Raw genomic sequence first — 27,401 nt, 5'->3', positions numbered from 1 at the left:
TACTGACAGCATTTAAAATACACTATTGCCCATCTCCAGGTCCCAGGTTGTTAATTTTTGCCAGTTCAGAGGCTACCTTGGTGATTGTTGGAAGGATTAGGCTGACATTACATATATGTTTCATTAACATCAGACTGGCCTGTGCTGGCAATATTTAAGGCAGATTTAGCTAAGAGCTTTAAATCAACTTTAGCTTGAGGTCTGTGAGATTGAAAGCATTTCTTGCTGTTTCTATAGCAGCCTGATAGTTGACATAATTCCTAAAGAAGCTTATACGTTAATGCCTTAGAGCCCTTTACTATGGTCACGTGCTGCTGGTCCCAAATGCCACAACTTGAGCTATATATTCTAGCAAAATATTAAGCTGTTTAATATTTTATTTAAAGCTATTGTTAAAAAGGAAAGGATTTTAAAAAACCTGATTAAATGCATTTTTTTAAATACCCATAGTTTTAATATTTGACTTAAGTTTAATGCTTCATGGTTTCTAACCCTTCAGGTACTTGATGCTTGGGGGTTATGAGATGCACGGGTTGCTTCCATGCAGGCAATAAATGCACTTGGTTAATAAATGCTAACATTTACCATATTCCCATGGTGAAATGAACTGCTGTATTTTGTTTTATAGGGAACCAGGTTTTCACCCTCCAATCCTTCCAAAGCCCAGTTCTCCAGTTTCTTCTCCTAACCTGCTGAGGCGGGATAATAGGTAAGGCCTAGCACTCCAGAATATCTTGTCAAAATGAGAAAGTTCAAGGGAAATGAGACCAAATGTACTGTTTATCTGATTCGTGCAAAGCATAGATATGTTTTATGTGTGCATTCACTAAAGACACATTTGTAAAGCTTTTTCTAATTTTGCTTACCAACACTTAGGTGTATTTATGTTTGCCTTTGAATGCTGATGGCTATTACTTATGGAAATAAACCTTTAAGAGAGAAACTGAAAAAATATTCAGGAGGTGTTTATACTCAGGCATATCTGTCTTTTTATCCACCTGTCCATCCACCCACCCACCCACCCATCTACCCACCCACCTATCCACACACCCATCCATCCATCCACCCACCCACTTACACACCTACCCATCCATCTACCCACCCACCACCCACCTACCTACCTATCTATCCATCTACTATCGATCTGTCTGTCTGTCTACCTATCTGGATTATATTTAACCCTAGTTAAGTTCCCCATTAATAGCTACATATTCTGATTGTACCCTACTCATGTCAGAAATATCCCTGGGTAGATTTTTAATCTTGTTTTAGCTAAGGCATTTGTAATTTATTTCGAAACTATCACAAATTTTGAAAAATATTCTAATTAACTTGTCTCAGAATCAGAAAAAAAAAATGCAGACTTGCTTTTCGGTGTTGATTCTCTGTCGTTCTGTAATTCGTACTTAGAAAGAAATTTAGAGAGCTGAAAATCTTCCCATGTGTTCCTGTTAAACTGTTTAATAATTTCAAACCATTTTTCAAGATGTACATTGTACATTTCCATTATTATTGTGTGACCTCTTAAAAATGGTATCTTAATGGAAGCTGAATACATTAGATCCGCTTGATTGCTTGCCTTTGATTCTTTTGTATTTTTTCTTCTTGATGGTGATTTTTTTTGACACCATGTAGAACCCAATTATAGAACTATTATTCTTTAGCAAGAGGGTAACTTAAGCTAGAAAGTGCTGACTGGGCAGCAGAGCTATGTAGCATTAGGCGTTCATCCCTTTGGGTTAAAAAACCCAGATCGGAACTTCTATTCAGTGAAACTTCATAAGATCTTTGAACTTTTGTCCTTAGGATGAGATGATAAATTATATTTTTTTAATGAGTCAAGAGAATGCTTCCTTACTGAATTAATTCAAAATATAGATCAGATTCATAACTTTTTATTTGTAAGATGGTTATAATCATATTCTTAAAAATAACTTCTCAAGCTTTTTATCATATGTTGTTTTTCTTTTTACTCTTACAGTATTGAGTGATAAAAATCTTAATTGGAATAGAAATTTTTAAAGGGACCAAAATAAAGTGACTTCAGTACCACCTAAATTTTAATCTACAATCAGCGACTCTAGAGGATTGAACTTGTTTAGGTTCAAAAGAAGCTAAATTTATAGGGGAATTGGTCTAATTCATATTATGTGATTATCTAATTGGATTTCTTCCACCAGCGATCTTAAAAATAAAGTTAGGGTGACTTGCATATTTTTAACCCTGATTAATCACAGCGAGATGATTTTAATGAAAGAATATGAAAGGGAAGTGTTTCCTTTGTAATTAACACATGTCCTCAGGAGCATAAAAATAGTTGAATATAGTTTCTTGAGCACATGCAGGAATGTATAAGTCGATCACTCAGATACTTAGAAAAAGAACAGAGAAAAGCTTTATATCATAAACTGGGACAGAACCTAACACAAAATTTAATTCTGTTAGCTACCAGTGTATTCTCCAGGTATACTTGAAACATAGACATATTCCCTACTTTATGTGAGCAGATATATTTCTTGAAGTATTCAAATGGGATATGTCTTGAAGAAAAAAAATCCTCCCTTTGGTTCTTAATAACAGAAAAGAGTTCTCAATATTTTTAAATATTATGAGATTAACAAGGAGAATAAGTATGAAAATGCCTTCTTGATGGCTCAAATATATTTAGGACAAATATTTCTGTGTTTAACTACTGGTTTTAAATACATATCAAGAGTGATAGGCTCGATTGCACAATAGTATTTTGAACTCCTTGGGATATCAAATAGTAGATAATTGAATTCTAGCTGAACAAAAGGGCAAAAATAAAGTTTATCATCTCAAACACGCTTTAATCTTTTTGAACTTAAGTATTTTCTTATTTCTTATAAATTTAGCATAGAAATATTTTCTTATCTAACAGTTATTAGCTTTAAATTAAAAAATATAGGCAAATATGTCCATCTAAACCATGTGCATATACTGAAACCAGCAGATATGCTGAAGGAAATACAAGGTATATGATCTATCTCTATGTAACTGCAAAAACAATGAAGAATATGCTCTATTTGAATATTTTAAAATACAAAACAACTGATAATAAAATAGATAAAACCAGCTTTTCAGCTGCCTTCAATATAATGTTGTTAGTCGTTGTTGAGTCGGTTCCGACTCATAGAGACCCTGTGTACCACAGAACGAAACACTGTCTGGTCTCGCGCCATCCTCACAATCATTATGCTTCAGCCGATTGTTGCAGCCAGTTTGTCAATCCATCTCTTTGAGGGTCTTCCTCTTCTTCGATGACCCTCTACTTCAGCAAGCATGATGTTCTTCTCCAGGAACTGATCCCTTCCGATAACATGTCCAAAGTATGTGAGATGTAGACTCGCCATCCTTGCTTCTGAGGAGCATTCTGGTTGTGCTTCTTCCTTCAATACAGTAGAAAATATTATATATATGTATATGTATGTGTGTGAAACCAAACCCATTGCTGTCGAGTTGATTACGACTCATAACGACCCTATAGGACAGAGTAGAACTGCGCCACAGGGTTTCCAAGGAGCTCCTGGTAGATTTGAACTACTGACCTTTTGTTTAGCAGCCAAACTCTTAACCACTATGCCACCAGGGTTTATAATTTTTTTCCTTTTATTTTTATCCTAAGCTTTACATTAAGGAAACAACCAAAAATGTTCTGACATGAAAACAGAATAAGATCAAACCCCTTGAAGGCAGGAAGGCTTGCTTATCTCTTTAATCGAGCACTTGCCCCAAGGCATATACAGAGTGAATAGGTGGAAATACAGTCCTTTGACTGAACTTGTTTTACAAAAGCTTTGCCTAGAGTTGGCTGCTAGAGCCATGTCCACCTCCTCCTACATCATCAGAAAGAGGATCACAAATGGAGTTGATCCCTTTGGGTAGGGTGACATTATGCCCTGGTTTTCCCAGGACAGTCCTGATTTATGCCTGTTATCCTGCACATCCAATCTGGTTTAACGTTTGTTCTGGATATAACTTGGTTTTATTTTTTTAGAGAAAATACTATTTTTGAAAATAGTTTCTCAACAATGCCATTTTCTAAGTCTACCAATATGATAAACTAATTTGTCAGTCAAATAAATAGTTAAAAACTTATATACTTTCTTTTTTTTAATCATTCCCTTTACTCTCAGAAGAGTGTAGTTTGAAACATAAATTACATGGTTGGGGAGAAACATGTTTGCCTTTTACCTAGTGACTGAAATACAACTTTAACTCAGCATTTTCCAAACTGTGTTCCGTGTGCCACAAGATGCCAATGCACGGTGTGTGAGAGAAATGTTTAATGATTCAATACATTTAGGAAACCGGGTGGTGTAATGTCTAAGTGATTGGCTGCTAACCAAAAGGTTGGTGGTTCGAACCCACCAGTGGCTCTGTGGGAGAAAAGACCTAGTGATCTGCCTCTACAAAGATTACAACCTAGGAAACCCTGTGGGGCAGTTCTACACACACACACACACACACACACACACACACACACACACACACACATATATTTGCTGTCAACTCGGCAGGACATAACAGCAGCAACATTTAGGAAACACAATTAGAGTTCTCTGCCACAGAACTTCTCAGAATCTTCAGTATGTTTATGTGTATTCCGAATCTCTACAAGTATGTTACATTTCCCAAACCTATTTGACCACACGGAATCCTATTAACCTTCTGTGAAACATAACACAGACCTTGATTACAGGAAAACCTATAAGAGTGTTCCTAATTACTCTTTTTCATGATCTAGGGAGACCAGCATGGATCATGCCCACTATATACCAGGTGCTTTCACAATCCTGTAGTTCCAAAATTCACTTTCTTTCCCTTTGGAAGCCCAAGAAGACAGCCATTTCACCCCACATGATGGACTAATTCGTTGTCTGAAGATGTGCTTAACACACCTTGGCTCTAGCACAAAAAGTTCTGAACATGCATCTGTGTTTACCTGCACAGTTATTTTCTTTTTCATATCCTTTCTTAAGTATAAAACTTGGGAGCCACCAAGCCCTTGGGAGGAACTGTAGTTTTTCAGTGAACACTAGATGGCAGAGCAAGCACCCAGGTGGAATGACAGAGTGGTGGAAGTGGCGGTGGGTTAACTGGGTGGTGGGCGTGTCTGTGTGTGCCATGAGCTGATAGGATAGAACCATTTTGTTATTTTGTTAAACTAAATAATTCTTGAACAGCACTTTCTTCATTGAAAATGGATGAAAAGTTTTGACTACTTCAGACATAGCTCTACACCATTGACTTGTATTTATTTTTCATTGTTTGAAGGAGTCAGGATCTCGATAACACTGTCAAAGTGAATACTTCATCTCAGAAAACTGACAAGGGGTGAGATCTCAGAGCTTATGAGCTTTTTTTTTTTCCTTCTCTTTATGCTTCAAAAGTGTTTAACCAGTACCTTTAAAGTTTCAAATATGAATAAAATCCCAGTGCTATTTATTATATACTATTTAAAGGAAAATAGAATCGATGTGTCTAAATAAACTCTTCTCATTCTGCTTCCTCCTCTGGCGAGTTTACTCATACCAGTGACCTCAACTCTCCCTGGTTCTGACCTTGTTCTAAATCTCCAGTCCTGTATTTACATTGCTGGCCCAGATCTCAGCTTATCTGTCTTTCCAGGACCCTCCATTTAGGATGTCCTAGGCCATATCTACTTCCAAAAAGCAGCCATTGATCTACTTCCAAAAAGCAGCCATTGAAAATTCAATTGAGCGTAGTTCTACTCTGACACGTATGGGGTCACCATGAGCTGAGGTTGACTCCAACACAAGTGGTTCTCTTTTAAGGCCATATTCAACTTTCTTTCCAAATGTGCTATTTCTCCTGACTTCTCCTCTTGACTTCTGTATTCTTTTACTTTTGAAGGCTCAATTTTCTGGAATCATTCTTGGTTCCTTCATCTCTTTTCCCTTCTATGTAGGATCAGGCACCAATGGATGAAGTGTTTAAAATGTCCCTTATGCCCACAGGGTCTTGCCCCAGTTTAAAATCTCATTGTTTGCAGCGTAGGTTACTTAGATTTACTTAAACTCCTCCAGTCTCTCCTGCCACTAAACTATTCCACACAGCAATGCCAGAATTTTCTTCCTAAGATTCTTCTCTAACCACAGCACTCCACTGTCTGCCTAGTGCCCATTCGATTACATATAACATCATTCAAGGTCCTTGCTAATCCGTCTCCATCTAACATTCCGGAGTTTTTTCTGACTGCACCCTTATCTTAATGCTACATTCGAACAAAACTAGGCCACTTCCTTTTTATAGTTTCTAACGTCCTGCCTTTGCTTGGGCCATGCATCTATCTGGAGGCCTTCTCCAGTCGGAAGGCTACTATCTCTATCTATCCAGCTCAAATATCACCTCCTCTGTGTAGTCTTCCCTGAATGACCCAGTGAGATGGGACTTCTGCCTCTGTAAGCTATTGTCATCATTATTGTTAGCTGCCATCAAGTTGGTCCACGACTCATGGTGATCTCATGCACAACAGAACAAAATGCTGCCTGGTTCTGTGCCATCTTCATGAGGGGCTGTGGGTAGAACAGTTGTGATCCAAAGAGTGTACACTGGCTGATTTTTAGAAGTAGCTCACCAGGCCTTTCTTTGTAGTCCATCTTAGTCTGGAAGCTCCTATGAAACCTGTTCAGCGTCCTAGCAACAAGCAAGCATCACTAACAGATGGGTGGTGACTGTGTGTGAGGTGTTTGGCTGGGAATTGAACCTGGGTCTCCCACACAGAAGGAGAGAATTCTACTAATTACAGCCCCACTATTCCTGGTGGCACAGTGGTTAAGAGCTCAGCTGTTAACCGAAAGATGAGCAGTTTGAATCCACCAGCCACTCCCATGAAGCAGTTTTACTCTGTCCTGTACAGTCACTGTGAGTCGGAATTGACTCAACGGCAACAGGCATTCATATGTATAAGCACTTAATCATATTTAGTTTTCTTCATGTGATTTGTGGTGAATGCTTCCCTTCTCTATCACCTCTATTATCTGTGAGGGCAGAGATTGTGTCTTACTCATTATATATCCTTTCCAGCCTGATACAATGCTTTTACAAAGTAGATGTTTATATAATAAAAAAAAAAAAAAATTTGTATAATAGATTATGGTAAAATGAATAATGAGTAGTGAGAAAGTTTTGAGTACAAATGTTCCACAGTTAAACCCCAAAATTACTAAAAAAAAAAAAAAAAAGATCCTTGCTTAATGGAATTTAGTAATGCTGGGAATGTTACTAGGAATGGCAGTCCCAGTAAAAGAAGCTAAAGAAAAGAAAAATAGGAACCCTGAATCTAGAAGAAGGCTGTAGAAAGTACCCTGAATTACTTCATTTCTGTTTATTTCTTCTGTAGTCCAAGTGCCTAGATCTGTAATTGTATTTATTTATTTTTCTCAGTGGTATTATCTTGTTTCTAATAGTGATTGCACAGTTCTTTTGGTGGGTGATCGGGTTGTTTGAGGGAGAGAGCTGGTGAAGGATGCTGAAAGAAAATTATGGTTTGACATAAATCACACAAAAACAATGAGAGCTGCAGTTAGTTTAACTTTTCTGTCCTCTCCCCCTAGCCACAATGCACACCTCCTACGGCTGGAACCATTCATCACAAGCGGAAGTGGTTGCACAGACGGGAGACCAGGGAGAATGTCTCCTGCATAGCCATATTCATTACAGAGTATTTTGACTGTGGGCCATCCACAGGGACTAGCAATAGCTTTATCTATCCAAGCTGCTCTTTGTGATGCTCCTCTGTGAAATGCAGTAGTACTGTAATCTGATGAAGAACATTTAATTTGTTGCAAATGCAATGGTGAAACTTAACACCCAAACCTTTCATCAATTTAAAGTCATTTTAAATGCTCAGCTTCTTTATTCAGAATGTACTCTCTGTTTTATTTAATTTACCACAGAGTGTCTTCTCATGATCTATGCTAATTTTGTTGTGATAAACACGAGTAACCTGAAATCCTGATGATCTCATCATTGTGACTTACACCAGTCAGAAAAGGCTGGGGCTAAAATTAACAGGATTCTTAGGTCTGCGTCTTCCCTTGGGGACACAGACAGCTTCTCAGCCTAAGAGCTGGAAGGTAGAATTTCAAGCAAAGAAACAATGATGGGGCCCTGTGTCACGGGACTGCATGGTGTTTGTCCCACACAGATAGAGAGTTAATTAATTTTATGTCAGTGACAGCTATTTTTGCATTTCTGGCTTATTCATAGCCTTCAATTCCACCTTTGAATATGTAATATTATTTTAAAGGATCCATTTCTCTGATGGCTCTTAATTTAATTTAGTTTAATGAATTGTCATAGTCTCCAAAGCACTGCCTCCAACTACTTTTCTGGCAAATATCCTGGCTTTTGTTGTTCCAGACACCTTCAAAGGACATAAGTCACTCAGTAACTATACCTCCCTAAGGCTGAGCCAAAGTCTTGGTTTCTCTAAATAAGTAACTATAGCAGGCACTTATTAAATTAAAAAATTTAGTATTGCCTGGGCATTATTTATTACAATGGCCAAAATTGAATGAGAGTTTATGATTTGTATCATGTTAATCACTTTATATTCATTAGCTCATTGATTGTTTTCTGAGGTAGGGATAATTATTATTCTGGTTTTACACCAGGAGCCCTGGTGGTGAAATGGTTAAGTGCTTGGCTGGAGGTTGGAGGTCAGAGGTTTGCACCCAGGCAGCGGCTCCTCAGGAGAAAGACCTGATGACCTGCTCCCATAAAGATTACAGTCAAGAAAACCCTGTGGGGTAGTTCTACTCTATCACATGGGGTCTCTGTCTGTTGAAACCGACTTGATGGCACCCAACGACAACAACGTGGATAGGAATATTGAGGCAATGAGAGGTTAGGTAACGTGCCCAGGGTCACCAGTTAATAAGTGGTAAATCCAGATACGTACCCAGGTCTCCTTAATTTCAGAGCCTAAGTGCATAACTACTCAGAGACTGGGCCTCAAAAGTCAACATCAGATATGACTTAGGAAGAAACTGAATTGTTGTGGAAGGTTGGAAAACATGAGATTCTAGAGCTGAAAGAAGGGAGAACAAAGATGTGTGAACAGAAAAACTGGATGAGAAAGACAAGGGTAATGGGAACTGGGAAGAGGACAGAAAGGAGCGAGGGAGAGGACTTACTGGGAGGAGCAAATGAGAGCAAGAACCAGAAGGTGCTCTGGGAGAACCCACCTCGACTGCGTGTCTTGAGGAAAGAGCTGAGTCCATTTGATTCTGAGAGATATTTTGGAAGCAGGGGTTTCGCTTAAACAGATTGCTTCTGAAGAAGCATCTAGAAAAGGCATTGCAGCTCTCAAACATGACAATAGAAGAGCAAGTTTAGCTTATTTGGAAGGAGGTGGGGATGGAATTCAAGAAAGAAGCCAGGTTTACTGATGAACAAGTATTTTCTGGTATCTACTTTGTGCAAGTGCGTTGTTCAAAGCTAGAGTTTATAATTACTCAATGTACCTGTATTTGCTGGTCCAATTAAAAAACTGTATTAAGCATCTACTGCATAGAAGATACTGTGCTAAAGAGTGCAGAGGATACAGTATAAAATATAATTCTAAATGTCAAGTGTATGTGTGTATGTGGGTGTGTGCGTGTTGGGGCAGAACCATTACCATGAGACAGATGGGCAGTTGCTACATTACAAAGTATGGTAAGATAAGCGCCAAAAAGGAAATACAAAAACAAATAAACAAAACTATCTGAGGTTCCCAAATATGTAGGGGCTGTCTTAAGTTGGAGGACTGTAAAAGGCTTCTTGAAGGAAGTAGTGTTTGAGAGGAGCCTTGAAGGATCCTTGAGGCACCTATGAAACATTTTTCACAGATAATAAAGGTGGGATATGTGTTGTACTTCAGAGAGCTTAGAAATAGCTGTTCTAAGGTGAATTTGCCCTTTGACTATGGTTAGGCTTTTACTGATGTGAGATTTTTTTTTTTTCCTTCCAAAAGTGAAGAATTGGATAATCTCATCAAAATGAACAAAAGCTTGAATAGGTAAGATTTAAAATCATCTATCTTTATTACTGAGTTTCACACAGTGACTTTTTATATCCTTTCTGTATGTGAGCATAAGGACCCACACACTGGCCTAGTCAAAAATATCCTACAAATCTTGACTTAAAAACTTACAGAAATAAGAAATCACTCATTGTTATTATGAATGGTTATTAAAGTCTAAAGTATATAAAAGTGTCTTGTATTTTCTTAGTCCATTTTTTATTAAGGCAGTTATATAAACAAACAAATTTCTCTTCATGAAATATGAATATACCTGACAATCTGCTCAGATTACAGCCTAGAAAACCCTAGGGGCAGCTCTGCTCTGTTGCATGGAGTTGCTATGAGTCAAAAATAGACTTGACTCGAGGGTACCCATTGACAACAACAGTAGGTAAACAGTTTGGTTTAGGCACCGAATACTTTTAACTTAGACCATCACAAACACCCTTACTTTCTTAGCAAACATTATCTCCTTATTTTTATTTACAATTGAGCAATTTACAATATGCTAAGAGAGAAAATGAATAATTGAAGTTTATGTTAGAGGGGTATACAGTTTTAGTTATGCCTTTGTTACTTTGCATGCTAGCATACTAAATGGGCAGATATCAAAGAAAAAGAGAAAATAAAGCAAAATTCAAATGAATTCATGGATCTGAGGATCAGGAGATATGGTTTGCATATCCTGTTTTGACAATAATGTGATGAATGTTTGACTATCGATAAGTCACTTAAATTTGCTGGTTCTGAGTTTCCTCATTTGTAAGGAGAGGTGGTCTTAGATCAGAACTCACAGACTTGAAGACCTGTGAAGGCCAGGCAGACGTCAATGAATGAGGTATAAAGAATAGGGGAACTGTGGCAAAAAGGGGAACAAATGCCCATCTAAGGTGCCCACCTGTTTCTCACTCCAGCTGACAGTTGTCACATGGGAATGTGAACCAGTGTAACGGGGCAGTACAATTTTCAGAAGGTCCTCAAAATCCAAGTTTCTATGTGTAGTGGCCATCTTTATGATAACTGGCTTATGTTAAAAATAAAAACAGTCCATGCAGTCAAGTAACACATCTGTAGACCGATTAGAGCTTGTGGTTCACTGGTTTGTGTTCTTTACATTATGCACACTGCAATTTAAATTTTGAGTCTATGAAAAGACCTGTTTGGAATGAAGCCATCTCAGGAATTGTGGCTCACCTTTCCCAACCAGTTTATTTCTTGTCTTAGATATAAATTGGTCTATGTTTTTATAGATTTAAGTATCTGTTATTACCACTGATGAAAAAAAATAAACTTTTTAAAAAATTCAACCCACTTAAAGAAACCAAGGTCTCGATGGCCTCTTCAGAGCAAACCCTAAGGCAGAGCAACCAGAGAAGAGGTAAGTGCATCTGTCTCTAATCTGAAAAAACTATATCTCCCAGATTGCTTGTCTTATTCTTTTTGACATTAGCTCTAAGGGAGTTACAGCCTCTGGCATGGAAATGTACTAGCAGATGGGATGGCACTCTCAGTAGTGTGCATTTAGTTCAGACAGAATTGCCCAGAAGGACTTCTCTCTTCCATTCAATCGAGTAAATGAGCAATTCATGAAGAATGTTTATTATATCTGACCTTTCAAATTACCACACAATTTCATTTCAATATGCAGTCTTTCACTTGAATTTCTTTGTGTTTAAAGAGCTAAAAGTCTTGAAAACCTCATCTGTGTGAACCCCTGGACAGACAAAGGTGGCAAAGGGTAAGATTTGATTGAAACTCTCACTGCTTTGATTGAACCTTAGACTGTAAACTACTTTCTGGGTGAAATCTCCTGCTTAGAGCCAGGCTGGTGGAACAGGTCCTGGATCAGGGTCAGGAGATGAGTGGGTGTCCTGAAGCTGGCTCTGCCACCAACATCAATCATCTTGGCCCTAGGCAAGTCTTGTAACCTCTGGAGACTTCCGTTTCCTCATCCCATAAAATGAAGGCTATGACCTAGATGATCTCCTACTTTCCTCTTATATCTAAAAGTGAAGGAAATTCAGCCAATAGACAATAGGCTGGTTTTATGAACTAAATCAATTTACTATGAGACATTTTGTTACTGGGAGCATAGCCCCTCCTCACTGATGTCTTTGATTTGTTCCAAGGAGCTTTTCAGATGAAATCTTGCTTGAGTCATTTTATATGTATATCTCAGACACTTTTCTAAATATCTCAAGGTCAAGAACCATCTTTTTATTTATTTCATGTCATAAAAAGGGTTGATTGATTAATGGTTAGTAACTGAACTCATAACATCTGAGAGGTTAACTGATGGTTCTAGACTGACACTGATATATTAGAAAATTGACTTATGTTACTGATTTTATTTTTCATGTTGAAAGAAACCAAACTATTGACAGTTTCATTAAAGAAAATCCCAGGGTAGTCAAGAAAGACAACGGGCAAGGACTGAGAGGTTTTCTCTACTCGTATTTTTCCCCAAATTGACTGTTCACCTTGTATTTTGTTAGTTATTAAAGTTGCCTTCCTTACTGTGATAATTATTTCTACTGCCATGGCTATTTTTAAAAACCATTTTCTGTGCCAATCAGTGGGTACACAGAATGGCATTATGGCTTTCCAAATTAAGTTTGGCAGATATGTTCTCAAACCTCTCTGATTTAGAATACTTTCCAAACTCTGTATGATACAAAGTGTTGGCAATAACCATCACGCAGATATTGGATGCTTATTAACAACATATTATTTTAATGTAAACATGTGTATATTATTACAAGTTTTTTTTTTTTCTCAAATGAGTAATAGATAAAAACAGCCAGTTTTCTGTAAGTGGTTATATGACCTCGGCAGGAAAAGATGGGATTTCAGAGATTTCAGAGTTCAGAAAGCTCCACAAAAGTGGTGGAAAATAGGAAAAGTAGGATGAGTGTCATAATGAAATCATTTTGGGGGCTAGATGTAACAAAGAAAAGAGATTTATAATCTGGGGTAGCTCGATAGCACTGGGTTTTGATACAAGGATGACTCTGGTCTTGTCAGTGCATAGAGGAGTCATAGGATTGGAAGAAAAGGCTGGGACATGAACAAAGAGATAGGTCAAGACTTCCAACAGAAAATGTAAAGTAAGAGTCTTTTTCTCTCCTGCTTTCCTTCCTCCCTTTTTTAAGTTTCTTATGTTGAAAGAACCTAAAATGTCAATAATCTTATCACAGTGAAATCAAGGACAGATGAAAATGGCAAATGGTAACACTTGGTCTATTGCTAAAATTTTGAGGGATTATCTTTTACATGGAAGGAGCCCTGGTGGCACAGTGATTAAGCACTCAGCTGCTAACTATAAAGGTTGGCAGTGTGAACACACCAGACACTCCTGGGGAGAAGGATGTGGCAGTCTGCTTCAGTAAAGATAACAGCCTTGGGAACCCCACTTTCTACTCTGTACTGCAGGGTTGCTGAGTCAGAATTGACTTGATGGCAACATTTTTTTTTTTTTTGGTCTTTCACATCACCTAATAGCTTTGGGCCAGTGGCATGAGAAAGTTTTATGGGGTGTGCTCAATTGATGTAAAAGTACTGGAGCCACAAGAGAGTATTTTTCTATGTTTCCAAGGTTATTTCTGAATCATTTAAATAAACTCTTAAACCATTTTGGGAAATGACTTTGCCTAAATCTTCAAAGTGTGTAGATTTAAAATGTTGATGATCTAATTCCAACCCCTAATGTGGATGACTTTTGTGCTTGAAGAAGACAGGTCCGCCTCCCACCAATCCAGCCTCAAAGGACAAGAAAGCTAAAGCTGAGACCTCATGGGAACTTTTACTTTTACATTGATTCAGTCAAGCCTGGGTAGTGTAGGGGCCTTAATAGCAAGACAGTTCCACGTCTCTTGCCTGTTTTACATGATGAGTCAAATCACTTGTATTAAATGTTTGAAAGGACTGCTGATCCTTTAGGTACTGATAACAATGTACTACTGTTGAAAGAAATCTGCTCTTGTCATATGTAATTCCAAATATATCCTTGATTTACTCTCTCTCTCTCTCCTTTGCTCTCTCTCTCTGTCTTTTTCAATGTAAAGAAACCAAGGCTTTGGAAGCCTTATTAAAGTTAATCAAAGAGATGACAAAAATGAGAAAGGGTAAGTAAAGCTCCTACCTTGATGGGGCACTTTTTTCAGGTTAGTTTTCTATACTTCATTAGACATGGGAGTGCTTTGCTTCCCTCTGTCACAGATGGACTGGTGTACTGGTCCAGTCTACCAGAGACAGTAGGAGAAGGAATATGCTGATTGCTGTTTTCATAGGGGAGTGCTTGGGTGCTACAAACAGTTAATGTGCTCAGCTGTTAACTGAAAGGTTGGTGGTTCAAATCTCCCCAGGCGTGCCTCGAAAGAAAGGTCTGCCAAACTACATCCAAAAAATAAGCCATTGAAAACTCTATGGAGCACAGTACTACTCTGACACACTTGGGGTTGCCATGAGTCAGAATCATGGAAACATTTCCAAAGTGGACCTCCAAAATGACAAAAGTAGCCATGAGTGAGGGTTGACTAAAATTTGTAAAACAATTTCTCTAAGGATATAAGTTGCCAGGCCTTTCTTCCAAGGCAACTCTGGGTAGACTTGAACCTCTAACCTTTCAGATATCAGCCTAGCAATTTGCACCACCCAAAGACACTGAGACTTACTAGTGTCTTTTAGTCTGATTTCTGAAAGTGATGATCAATCAGAAGATAAAATAATGTGGCTTTTAAGCTTCATAACCATATTTTACTAGCATGAGATTATACAATAAATATGGGCCAAATGGCCTTCCCTTCTTGTTCTCAAAAAAACTGGTTATTTTTGAAGAATTTCCCCAGTATTTGATGGTGAGATGCTTTTTCTCTCAGATTTTGATCTTTAATTATTTTTAAGAGATGAGTTATTCTATTGAATTTCTTTGTGTCCAAAGAAAGCACAACCTTGACAACATTTTAAAAGTACAGTCTTGACAACATTTCCAAAGTAGATCTCCAAAAGGACAAAGGTAGCCATGAGTCAGGCTTGACTGAAACTTGTAAATCAATTTCTCTAAGGATAGTGGTCTCAGAGAGCCCCCCAGGGAAGGGGCTGGGCAGGTACATGCACCAGGAGTAAGGACATACCGTCACTGTTTCTCCCATTCAGAGCTCTGTGGACATGGCAGCAATACCCAGTCAAGATACTTCTGCCATCTGCTACTGATGCATTTGTGTTCAGGCTATGCTCCTTTTAGTATTGCTCAATGCATTTTAATGGGGTGGCATGTGTCCCCTGAGAAGTGAGGCATTGATTTCCCTAACACGTAAGGTACTTTGTTTTATCCTTTATAACTCCCTATAATCTACTCTGAGTCAAAAGATATTTTAAAAGGGTTGGGAGAGGGCTGAGGATGGATGAGTTTACATGAAAAAAACATTATTCTTATTACTGAAAAATCGAGTATCTGATTTGTTGAGTAGAAATTTATATTCTATCTGGATGTACTAGAGAACTTTGTCTACCTTACATGACTTCAGTGCTGTTCATTTGGAGTATTCTAACAAGATGTACCTGAGGGCAAAGTTGATTTCATTAAATAACAAGTGTCATATACTTACACATTCTGAGAACAAAACCGAAAATCGTTATGTTTCTTGTTAACAAACAAGGAAGCTTAAATGGTCTTCAGCTTGTTACGTAAGAGAAAAATGTGCATTTGCATTTAGAGTTTTAAAAAGTTACGTTGATTTAGAGAACTTGTATGTTTACCACTTCTTAATTTTTCCAATCATTGTTGACTTGATTAGTGTTTTATTTTAATGACATTCATTGAAGCTCATTTCTTTATTTAAAGAAAACAAGACCTCGATGGGCTTATTAAAGTGAGTCCTGAAACAAATATCAAGAGGTAAGACATTTAGAGATTTTTTTTCTTTGTCTAGCATTTATAAGCACATTGGAAATTTGAGTGTTTATATATCCAGGAGAGTAAAATGAAATTCAAGTCAAAACAAAGTTCTTCCCATCCCCCCTCCCAAACATATCACATTAAGTAATTCTATACAAGTGATACACAGAAGTGGTCTTTTGCATTTTATATTTGGGTGAAGTTTGCTCTCAGGTAGATTTTGATGGGAATTTGGCATAATCTTTACTGAGCTAAATGATTTATTTCTTTGTATGTATGTGTAGTGTGTCTGTCTATGTGCGGATGTGTGTCTGTGTATGTATGTGTGGATAGTGTGTCTATGTGTGTATAATGTGTATATAAATACGAACTGTGTGTGCTTGTGTGTAATGCATTTTTATGTAGTGTGTGTATATGTATGCAGTGTGATGTGTGTTTAAAGATGAAGAGCTTAACAAAGTATACGTTATTAAAAGATTTCTCTTACACATGAATTGTCATGGATAAATCTGGAGAGCTTATGTCCTCTTGCTTTTTATTTTTTAAGAAGCAGATGGAATATATTTAAAATAAGCTTGTTGGCATGTTTCTGAAAACAATGTACCAAATAATTCCATGTGGTTTCCTTTGAACTCATTTCCATTCAACTAACTCAGTACTTGATGTTATTCACTGATTCTAACCTATGTCACCGATGCCTGCCGAGCCGGCAGGTAGAACGAGTCTTTGGCTAGCTGAAAAGCATGGTTTGCATGCTGTCAGGCTGTACTGCTCTCGCACCCAGATGAATTAGAGACTTGCACAGTTTTGCAATTAACAGACTGAAGAGAAGACGTTGGTTTCCTTGGCTACCTGGATCCTTCAAGAAGGAAACCTGAAGTGGTGACTGTAAATAGGAAGTCAGAAAAACTTGGGTTCTGCCATTTACTAGCTGTATCCTTTAGGGCAATTTACTGACCACTTCTTTGCCTAAATTTACTCATCTACGAAATGGGGATCATAACAATATCATGCCTGGCACATAGTAGATAACCGTAATTATTAGCACTAATCAAAGGTTCAGGTGAATTATGTTTTTGTAGTGTTCAAATATTTGATTTGCTTTATTGTCCAAGAAAAATCCATGTTTTTCTTTCCATTTTGTTAGCATTTCATATTGTGCTCTGTTATTCCTATATGTCAGGTGTGTATCATGTACATGCATATGTGTGCACATGTGTGTATACACACATTCACATGTTTGTGTAAATGTGTTCATTTTTTTATGTGTGTGTGCTTGTGTGTGCATGAGTGTAGGTATGTGCATATGTGTGCCTTTGTGTGTATGTGAGTGCACACGGGCCTGGGTGTGTGTGTCCTATATGTGTGTATGAGCACATTCACATGTGCACAAGCTTGTATGTTCATAAGTATGTGTGTAAATATACATATTTGCTTGTGTATGTATGTGAGTGCATGTGATGTGAATGTGCATATGTGTGTCTGTGAACATGTGTGTGACAGTTTGTGTTTGGCGTGTACAAGTATGTATGCTTATGTGAGCCCATGCACATGTTTATATGTGTGAGAGTGCATACATGAGTGTGTGTACCTGTGTGCATTATACAAGTATACATATGCCACACATGCTCTGAGTATATGTATAAATAGATGTGTGCCTTTGAGTGTGTAGGAGTGCATGTGTACATGGATGTGTATGCTTGCTCACTAGTGTGTGTGTGTGCATTGTTCACATGTTCATATGTGTGTCTACATTTGTATATGTGTGTTTCCTGGGGTCTCTTAAGGACAGTAGTTGTCATTTTCTTTTTCTACATATAATTAAGTTCTGTATGTCTTTTTAAAATAATGAGCTCATGCTCGGTCCCTTATTAAAACCTTTTCAAGGTTATCATTCCACTTTAGGGAGAATAAAATTCTAATACTTGGCTGTGGCCTTTTACTTGCTCAATGAAGTCCAATCACAATGATCATTTTTCTATTCCAAGCTCATCCCTGCCTTAAGACTTTTACAAGTGCTGGTCCCATACGCTGAAATGCTCTGTCCCCATATTGTCTCCTTATCTGTGAGGATGTCCCTGACCACTGATAAGAGTTCAGTCACCGCCCCCTCCCCCAACCCCAGCACTGCAAGTTCTTTTTAAAATTTTCTTCATAGCATATAACACTATCTGTGATATTCATTTACACATTTAATTGTATGTTGCCTGACTCTCCCTGTCCCCAAGTTTGAATGGAAGCCTCATGAATGCTAAGCCTATGTCTGTATTGTTCACTTGTGTTCCTGTACTTGGACAGGCCTTGGTTCTCCATAAGTAATTGTGGATTGAAAAAAATGCATAAACACGGAAGATGCATGCATTATTAGGCATTGCTTTAATTCAGCTTAAGCTCATCAAATTATTATCACTCTTCTTCATTGACTTTATGTACTTTGAAATTTCAATAATTGTATACTATATTTAATATGTTTAAAGAGATCGGGATCTTGATAACATAATCAAAGTAAACTCCACAGACAACACAAATATTACAAAGTAGGCGTTACCGTGCTTACTGTTCTGCCATTTCTCTGATTGACACTAGAATCTGGAAATAGAATCTTGGGAATTTGTTTTTTCCTCACATCCCACATACTTCACCAACAAGTGGTAATCTGGGTAGAGCAGTTATTCCTATTGGGTTAATTGTTCCATTATTTGCATGAAAAAGGTCCAAACTGCCTGGTGGCACAGTGGTTACCAAGCACTCTGCTGCTAACCTAAAGCCTGGTGATTTGAACCCACCAGCCAGTCTGTGGGAGAAAGATGTGGCAGCCTGCTTCTGTAACGATTACAGCCTTGGAAGCCCTGTGGAGCAGCTCTACTCCGTTTTACAGGGTTGCTGTGAGTCGTAATGGGCTCAATGGCAATGGTTTTTTTTTTTTTTTTTTGCCTGGATATATATATCCTCAGACATCTGGGTACAAGTAAAAAACTTCAATCAATTTGACATAAAACACAATAAAATTAAAAAAACAAAAGCTTCAGTCAACATCCGTTTCCTTGAATATATCTGGATCTTTGATGTTGTATAGATGCAAGCTCAGCAACTTTGAAATGAGATGTTAGTAGGGCCACAAGGTATGGAGAAAGTGGTTGTAAAAGCACCTTCCTGTGGGTGTTCTTTTCTCCATGTGGTGTCTTCTGTAGGTCAAAGGAGAATTTGCTGGTGCCATACATTTTTTTTTATACATGCTTTGTGTTTTTTTTGTATACATGTGGAAAACACATGTAGATGCAAAAAGAAAAGCAGAATTCCATTAAGATCAGAAGCAGAAGGGTAACAAAATACTGATGTGTTTTCGTTGACTGTGTGGAATTTTGTGTTATAGTAAATATAGCTTACATTTCAAAACACTTTAGAACTCTATTGTTTGTAATCTTCCTCATGTTTGTTGCTAGCACGCCTAGTCAAAATTTATAGTTTTAACACATAAGTCCCAGAAGCAGATGCTAGGTTGCTTATCATGGATTTTTATCACATTGGTGTATTTATTTTACTCTTGTTTTGTGATAAAAACTTGTTAATGAATGTCAATTTTACGAAACACAAAGTCTTCAAAGTTGAATTTAATATCCCACAACACATTGGAGGTAGGTCAGAAGAGGGTGTTCCTTCTGGAGCCGGGCATAAGACATGTATATAGACTATTTCAAAAATGCTTTGTGTACCTGGTAAAGGCTAAGGGCAGAGGATTAAATGAATCAAAGTAAAGGCAGAGTCCTAGTGTAGTATTTGCAAGGAGCCTAATGGCTCTAAGAGTAAACAATTATGTCACTGAGTCTCCATGAATTTCAGAGATGTATAAATCCCTACATTTTTCTGCATGGTCATCTTTAACAATCTTCTACTCTTTGACATGATTTCAATGAGTGTTTACCCTATTTCTGAGTTTTAATGAATACTTCTTCCTCTTAGTGTTAATCTACCATCCACTTCATCTTCTCTGTTTTTAAGGGGACAGAGCCTTGATAATCTCATCAATGTGACCCCTGATGTAAACAGAAGAAACCAAGGGTGAGAATTATGTCTTACTTTTCCTTCTTTCCCCATCCCTGCCACTATGGAAACTTTGCTCATGAGCCCATTAAGCAATGACAAGAGTGGCTAGGGAAAGAGGATGACTGGTTTCCACAGAATGCGTCATCATATGCACTCAATTTTTAAAATCCTCCTCTGCCAAGGTTACTCTTTGGTGAGCATTCACATGAGACACAAATATTTTCACTTCTCTCACCCATTCAGAGAGGTATGTCCACACACCTCTTCTCCATAGGCCCTTGTCATCAATTTTCCAATCATGTTCCTTCCAAGTTCCTGACCACTCAGTCAAACCATTGTCCACAGCCCACGAATTGGTATACAATTGCACATCTGGCCATTTTCCCTTCTAATCAAAGTAGACAACCAGGTGCACTGCTTGTAGTTCTGCCCGTTGGGAGGTTTTCCCTTCACCACTGTCCTTCAGGGAGGTCCCAGTAAAGGGCTGCAGTGCTGATGCTGTCCACTTTGAAGCGGTGTTTACATGTCACACAGAACCATCTGTAAACTAGGCACCAGTTTTCTCTTCTTTAGTCAACTGATCATAAGGAACTCCCCATGAAGCCGTAGGTACAGGCTGGGAGATGGAAGGTGATGTGAGAGGAGTGGAGACCATGGACATTTGGGCCACTTACTCATGTAGCTTCCTGTACCTTCAGGTCCAGCTCGAGCCAATCTCATAAATACCACTTCTATTTAATGATGGACTGCTGCTGTGCACATTTGACTTTATGACTCTGTGGGTCAGACAATACCTAGTTCATGATGGGCAGCTCAGGCTGCACGGTGACTTGGTAGCCCATGGTTAAGTGTTCAATCTCGACTAAGGCCCAGTAATAAGCCAAAAACTATTTCTCAAAAGAAGAGAAGTTACCTGAAGAGGATGACAGGGCTTTGCTCCAAAACTCTAAGGCTCTGTGTTGTGATTTACCAAAAGGAGCCTGGCAAAGACTCCGAACAGTTTCTATCTGCCACTGACATGTCAAGCACCATTGAATCAGCTGGATCATACGGCCCAAGATGCAGAACGGCTTGCGTAGCAGCCTGAACCTGTTGCAGAGCTTTCTCTTGTTCTGGACCCCACAAAAAAACTAGTAGCTTTTCGAGTCCTTTGATAAACAGGCTGGAATAGCACACCCAGTTGGGTGATATGTTGCCTCCAAAATTCAAAGAGGCCCACCAGGTGTTTTGCCTCCTTTTTTAGTTGTTTTTTTTTTTTTTTTTAGTTGTAGGAGAGGCCAGAGGCAACAACTTATTCTTCACTTTAGAAGAAATATCTTGATGTGTCACACACCACTGGACCCCTAGAAATGTCACACTGCTTTAATTTTTGTCAGGTTCATTTCTTCAGATGAGGGTAGAAGGGATAATGGTTTTCTTGTGGAGGATGGCTTAGCAGACAGAATGAAGTAATCTCTTTAGATGAGAGTAAGGGGGCTGGTTCTGTTGGTAGGAGTGATTCAATGGAATTTAGGGGCTCAACGTCCCCTGCTTCCTAATTATCTGCCCATATTCTGGTGAGGGCTCATAAGGAAGTGAGGAGAGCTATAGAGAAAGTCTCTATCATTTTAGAGAATACATATGAGGCTAGCAACACAATGCTGCTAGAGATGTGGATGTTAAATGTACCTCTGGTGAGCACTTTAAAAGACAATGGTGAACATGTGATTGGCAATAGAAGAAGGATGGTTCTTTTTATGCAGTGGCAAAGAACTTTCTAAATTATATTTAAGTGTTTGGTGGAAGATATAACTTGTAAGTGAAGAACTTGGATATTTAGCTGAGGAGATGTCTAAGCAAGATCTTAAAGGGGCCTCATGGTTTCTCCTTGGTGCTAATAGTAAAATGCAAGAGAAAGGAGATGGACTCAAAAACAAACTGTGCAAAATGAAAATAAAATGTAAAGATTTGGAAAATTCCATTGTGCAAAATAAGGACACTTGTCCTAGGATTTTCGCCAAGGATATGGCTACACCATCTTTTGTTAAATTAAGCCTGTTGACTGATGGATCTAACCAACTAACACAGCAGAAAACCCGTCAGTTTAGACTGAAGGGGACAAAGGAAAGATGAAAGGAAAGAACGCTGTCTGCCTCTTGGAATTCTACAGACAGGAAGCAGGCCAAAGGAGTGACATCTGTTGTCCTTCAAGAAAAGAAGAGGACCATTCCTGGAACAGCTCAGAGATCAGCAGAAATATTGGAAGGAGCACAAGAAGCAAGGGCTGCATCAGTTTCAAAGTGTAGAGTTACAGCCTCCTAGTTTTAAAAGAGACAGATTTTCATCAGCTTGGTTCCGGAGTATGGGGCAGCCATTCATGAGTGCCAGGGGATGGGGCTGCTGCCCAAAGCCGAGGTGGCAGGGCTGCCATGCCCAAGGGGCAGAGGAATGTTCAGGGCCTGCCAGGGCCAAGGCGGTGGGATTGCTACTCAAATGGACTAGGAGAATGGGGCCACCCAAAGCCAAGGGAGCAGAATTGCCATCCCAGTGGGCCTGGTAGGAGGAACTGAAGCCCAGGGCCGAGGAGCCTCCGCCCAGGATCCAGAGGGCATGGCTGACACCCAGAGTCTGGAGGGCAGGGCCATTGCTCCTATGGTCTCAGAGAACAGAGGATTATTTTCAAGCCTTGAGAGCTAATGTAAATTGTTCTGCCGGGTTTTGGAGTTGCTTGTTTTCCCTTCTTTCCTTACAATTTCTCACATTTGCAATGGAAATGTCTTGTGCCTGTTTCACCATTGTACCTTGGAAGCAGGTAACTTGTGGTCTAGATTTCCCAGGTTCACAAATGAAGAGGAATTTTGCCCCAGGATAGAATATGCTTGAAATCTCACAAATATTTGATTTGATGATTCAGAAGATGAGGTTTGGGACTTGGAGTTGATTTAAGGCTTGGGATGATGTGATGGGGTGAATGTGTTTTACAGGTGGCAAGGGCATGAGTTTTGGGGGGCCAAGGGGTAGAATGTTATGGGTTGAATTGTGTCCCACAAAATATGTGTTATAATCCTAACCTCTCTGCTTGCAGTTATGATCCCACTTGGGAATGGGTTATCTTTGTTATGTTAATGAGACAGAAGTAGTATAGGACATCTCTTGAGTTAATCTCTTACTAGATATGAAAAGATCAGACAAGCAGAGATGGGGGAAGAGAGATGCCAAGCCACATGAAGATTACCCAGGAGCAGAAGCTCAAAAGAGACAAGGATCTCTCTCCAGAGCCAACAGAGAGAGAAAACCTACCCCTAGAGCTAGCACCCTGAATTCGGACTTCTAGCCTCCTAAACTGAGAAAATTAATTTCTGTTTGTTAAAGCCACCCATCTGTGGTATTTCCGTTATAGCAGCTAGACCAGTATTTATTTCTTTCAAAACTTAGTAGTAAAATTCATCTTGAGCACATATATATCTTAAAACAGTCAATGATTTAACTACATTTTACTCACGTGTTTTTGTTTGCTTTTTTTGTTTAAAGCTCCAAAGACCTTGATAGTCTAATCAAAGTGAACCCAAGAACAGGAAAAAGTATCCAAGGGTAAGATTTAATAAGCTCTCCTTTTTCATTTCGGTGTTTAAAAGTATAATCGAATCACCATTTCAGTTCATGATGTTAAGCTTAGGGATTGTTCAAGAAAATTCATGTAACTTTGACAACAGCATACCTGAAAATGATGAAGATTTAGGTCAATTAATTTCTGATATAATAGAGGTGCCCTTTGATTAACTAGGTCCATAGTTGTTTTGCCAGGATGGACAGGGCATTTTTGCCTTTTTATTTGTTTGTTTTTTGACAAGTATAGGGGAAAGAGAACTAGACCAGAGCCCATAGATGTGGGTTTTAGGCCTGCTTCTGCCTGGTTCTGCCTCTTCCTGGGTGACGTCAGTCTAGTCATTTCCTGTTTGGACTTCAGTTTTCTCATCTTTAAAGTGAGGTCATTGGACAAGACACTCTAGTCACTCCCAACACTAGTTCACTTACTAAGTTCCAATAAGATGGTAGATTTAAATTCTAGCTTTACCTAGTACTAGCCAAGAGGGAAAGTTATTTAATCTTGCTGTGTCTCAGTTTTTACCTCTGTGAAATTGTGATAATAATAAAACCAAACCAAACTCATAGCCGTCAAGTTGATTCCAACTCATAATAACCCTGTAGAACAGAATAGAACTGCTGCACAGGGTTTCCAAGGCTGTAGTCTTTATGGAAGCAGACTGCCACATCTTTCTCTGGTGTAGCAGCTGGGGATTTGAACTGCTGGCCTTTTGGATAGTAGCTGAGCACTTAACCACTGCACCACCAGGGCTCTTTCTTTGATAATAATCTTTCCTAGGTAATAGGATTGTTGTGAGGATGAAATTAGATAAATTATATAAATCACTTAGACCAGTGCCTGGCACATCTTAAATTTTCTAAAAGCATTAGCTAGTATGCACAATTTTTGTACAGTTATAACCAAACCAAAAAACCTGTTGCTGTCGTGTCGATTCCAACTCATAGCAACCCTATAGAACAGAGTAGAACTGCCCCATAGAGTTTTGAAGGAGCAACTGGTAGATTCAAACTGCTGACCTTTTGTGTGGTCACCATCAAAAAAAACCTTCAACCTCTAAGATTATCTGTTTTAATGAATATTTTTTAATGAAGTATTTTATAATGAAAATTGTTTCTCCGTTTTAATATTTACAACCACTTGGTATAACTCTACCATTGACTTGATCATTTCTTTCATGTTTTGAAGGGGCCAAAGTCTTGACAATTTCATCAAAGGTGTTCCTGAAGCAAACAGGACTAACCAAGGGTGAGGTTTATGAAACATTTCTCTCTCCCCATTTTTCTATTCAACTTTAAAAATAAGATGAGCTATATTGACCCACCATAGAAGTAACCAGTGATGGAAACACAAATCAACAGCTCTGCATCAGAAACCAGGTGTTCAAATCCCTGCTCCAGGCTCCCTGGTTGTGGCCTTTAGCAGAGGGGAAAGAATTCCATAAGATACAGGAATGATGTGCAGCCCCAGTTTCACACTTCGTATTTCCTTAACATGAGTAGGGACTACAATGGGAGGAAATAATACCCTAAAATAATTTCCTACAGCTGAGCACCCCAAGGAAAACTCTTCACATGAAGAAAAGCTCTTTCTCCCTCCATCATTTATTCTGTCCCACCCAAACTATTCCCAATATTCAGGAGTCATTCTTAAAAATTACACTTAGTTCATTGAAATAATAGCGAGCACAAAGTATGACATTTATCTTTAATACAGAGAGAATTTTCTCTAAGGTGTATTGTGTTAAGTAAACAAACAGACACAACAAAAACATAAAGCTACAAACATAAATTGGTATACTGGTTTGAACCTGAGTTTGGTATAAAAAAATACCGAGGTAAATATCTTCTTTCTGACATATCTCCTACCTTATTTTGCGTATGTAAATGCTCTCTCTTTTACAGTGTGTAGCTACCATACAGAGTGTATTAGACTAGATCGGGATTGGGAAATTTTTCTTAATAGGCTGGATAGTATGTATTTCCGGCTTTGGGTGCCAAAAAACCTTGTTTCAACTACTCATCTCTGTATAGTGCAAAAGCAGCCGTAAGTATGTATGTATATGTCTTCTGTCTATGTCGTACATGCAGACAAGCTGTGCCTCAAACTTGCAGGCAGCAATTAGACTGCTAGGAATGAGACAGGTACACCCACTGTTATCAACCACTCTGTGGGTGCTACACTCATCTGTGATCGAGCTGGATGCACGAGACACTTAAACACAGTGTTGGCAAAGTGAAAGCCATCATTATTATTTATAGAAAGCCAACATTAAACAATAACAACAGATTCCCAAAGGAGAGCAGTTTACCCTTCTCCAAATTACCCATGTCCATTCTTACGTCGCAGGTGTGCCTTGGTTAAAGTCAGATGCTATGTTAACATCACCCCTGTCTCCGGCTACCACCATGCTGCTGTGGGAGGCTGGGAAGGGGGGCCTGGATAGTTCCCATGGTTTCTGCTCTGCTGCTGGGCCTCACTGGGTCTTGCTGCTGGCTGGAAGACCCCTGCGGAGCCTCTGCCTCTGGGCCCTTCTGAGCCTCTGTTGCTGGCTCCTGGTACACTACCCAGGCCTTTGGGGCTCTCATGCCCTGCAGGATACTCGGGCCCCCAGTGCCCAGGGTGGGGGAGGTGTGCAACCCCTGGACAAGGCACACTGAGGCCTCTCTTGCTCTGCACAAGTGTTACAGCTCTTTTGGCTCCAACAGCAAGCCTCCTGCCTGAAGGTGCTTAGCTCTCGCTTTGTGGGCTGGGAAGGCTCACCACTGCTGTCTCTCACAGCCTTCAGCATTTGATTTTTAGTCTGGGTCTAGGAGGTTCTCAGCGCATGACCCCAGGTCCTTTGTCCAAAGGATGCGCTCTGCTCCAGACTCTTCTTCTTGTTGGTAATGAGGTCCCTCCAGCCTCTGTGGTATTGGCTCTTTAAAGCCTATTAAGATGGCAAAGCTGACCAATCTCTTTGATAAGCCACAGATACCTTATTTGCATAGTCACTGTCCAATCCCTTCAAGAGTTTTACATACCTTATGTGTATAGTCCTAGCCAATCATTTTGTGGGAGGTACAAGGCCATGGTTAGAAAGGCCATATAAAAGCAATTCACTGAACCACAGGTAATATGTTATAAATTAATGGGCATTGCTATGATCCAGTAAAACTATTTATAGAACAGGTGGCAGGCTGGATTTTGCTTGAGGGCCGTAGTTTTGTTGATCCCTCTCTGTATTAGGTAGTATTTCATGTAGGTGGGAGAGAAGGATCAACTCTAAAATTAATTGAGGCAGATTCCAAAATGCAGCCTGACATTTTCCCCACCCCATTTTTGCATATATTGTTTCATTCACTTTATGGTTAGATGGAGGATTTCATCATTCTTTTATCTTAACATGTAGTGCAAAGTTAGCCTTAGATTTTGTTCACCAAATGAGAATGCAAATTTATTGTTATGGTATGAGTCAGATACTGAATTCAGAGGTCATATTATGTGTATAACAAATGTAATATGAATGTATTGCATTCATTATAGATGAAAACTCAGAGAAAGATAGGTATTCCTTGGTCTCCTTCCAAAATAGCCTAGTTTCTCAAGGTGAAGAAGGCTTAATTACAAGGCCTTTCCTGGGCTGTGTTTGAACCTCTGCTGTAGTTTGCACATGTATTACATTCAATTGTGTGTTCATCTTTTCCACTTGGTAATGAGTTTTTTGAGTTTAAAGGACACTTGGACAAGTCACTTAACCTCTTTTAAGACTCTCTTTCTTCGTCTGTAAAGTGTTTGAATGTAAGAGCTTCTTCATGAATTACTGGAAAAAATTAGATGAA

At 38.9% G+C, this 27,401-nt stretch overlaps 1 protein-coding gene across 2 annotated transcripts in view; it reads left to right on the top strand.

The window, feature by feature from the left end:
• Positions 1–27,401, top strand: part of SCEL (sciellin) — a 210,237-nt gene that overhangs the window by 141,201 nt on the left and 41,635 nt on the right. For both annotated transcript variants that reach the window (XM_064270007.1, XM_064270008.1), the window contains exons 9-18: positions 629–709; positions 5,299–5,358; positions 10,007–10,051; positions 11,376–11,435; positions 11,736–11,795; positions 14,122–14,181; positions 15,900–15,953; positions 19,953–20,012; positions 23,508–23,567; positions 24,769–24,828. In XM_064270007.1, the coding sequence (XP_064126077.1) occupies positions 629–709; positions 5,299–5,358; positions 10,007–10,051; positions 11,376–11,435; positions 11,736–11,795; positions 14,122–14,181; positions 15,900–15,953; positions 19,953–20,012; positions 23,508–23,567; positions 24,769–24,828 (600 nt within the window). The remainder of the gene's footprint in view (positions 1–628; positions 710–5,298; positions 5,359–10,006; positions 10,052–11,375; positions 11,436–11,735; positions 11,796–14,121; positions 14,182–15,899; positions 15,954–19,952; positions 20,013–23,507; positions 23,568–24,768; positions 24,829–27,401) is intronic.

This window comes from Loxodonta africana, chromosome 17 (assembly GCF_030014295.1).
Source record: "Loxodonta africana isolate mLoxAfr1 chromosome 17, mLoxAfr1.hap2, whole genome shotgun sequence".
NCBI classification, from domain to species: domain Eukaryota; kingdom Metazoa; phylum Chordata; class Mammalia; order Proboscidea; family Elephantidae; genus Loxodonta; species Loxodonta africana.
This window is presented reverse-complemented; position numbering and strand designations above follow the sequence as displayed.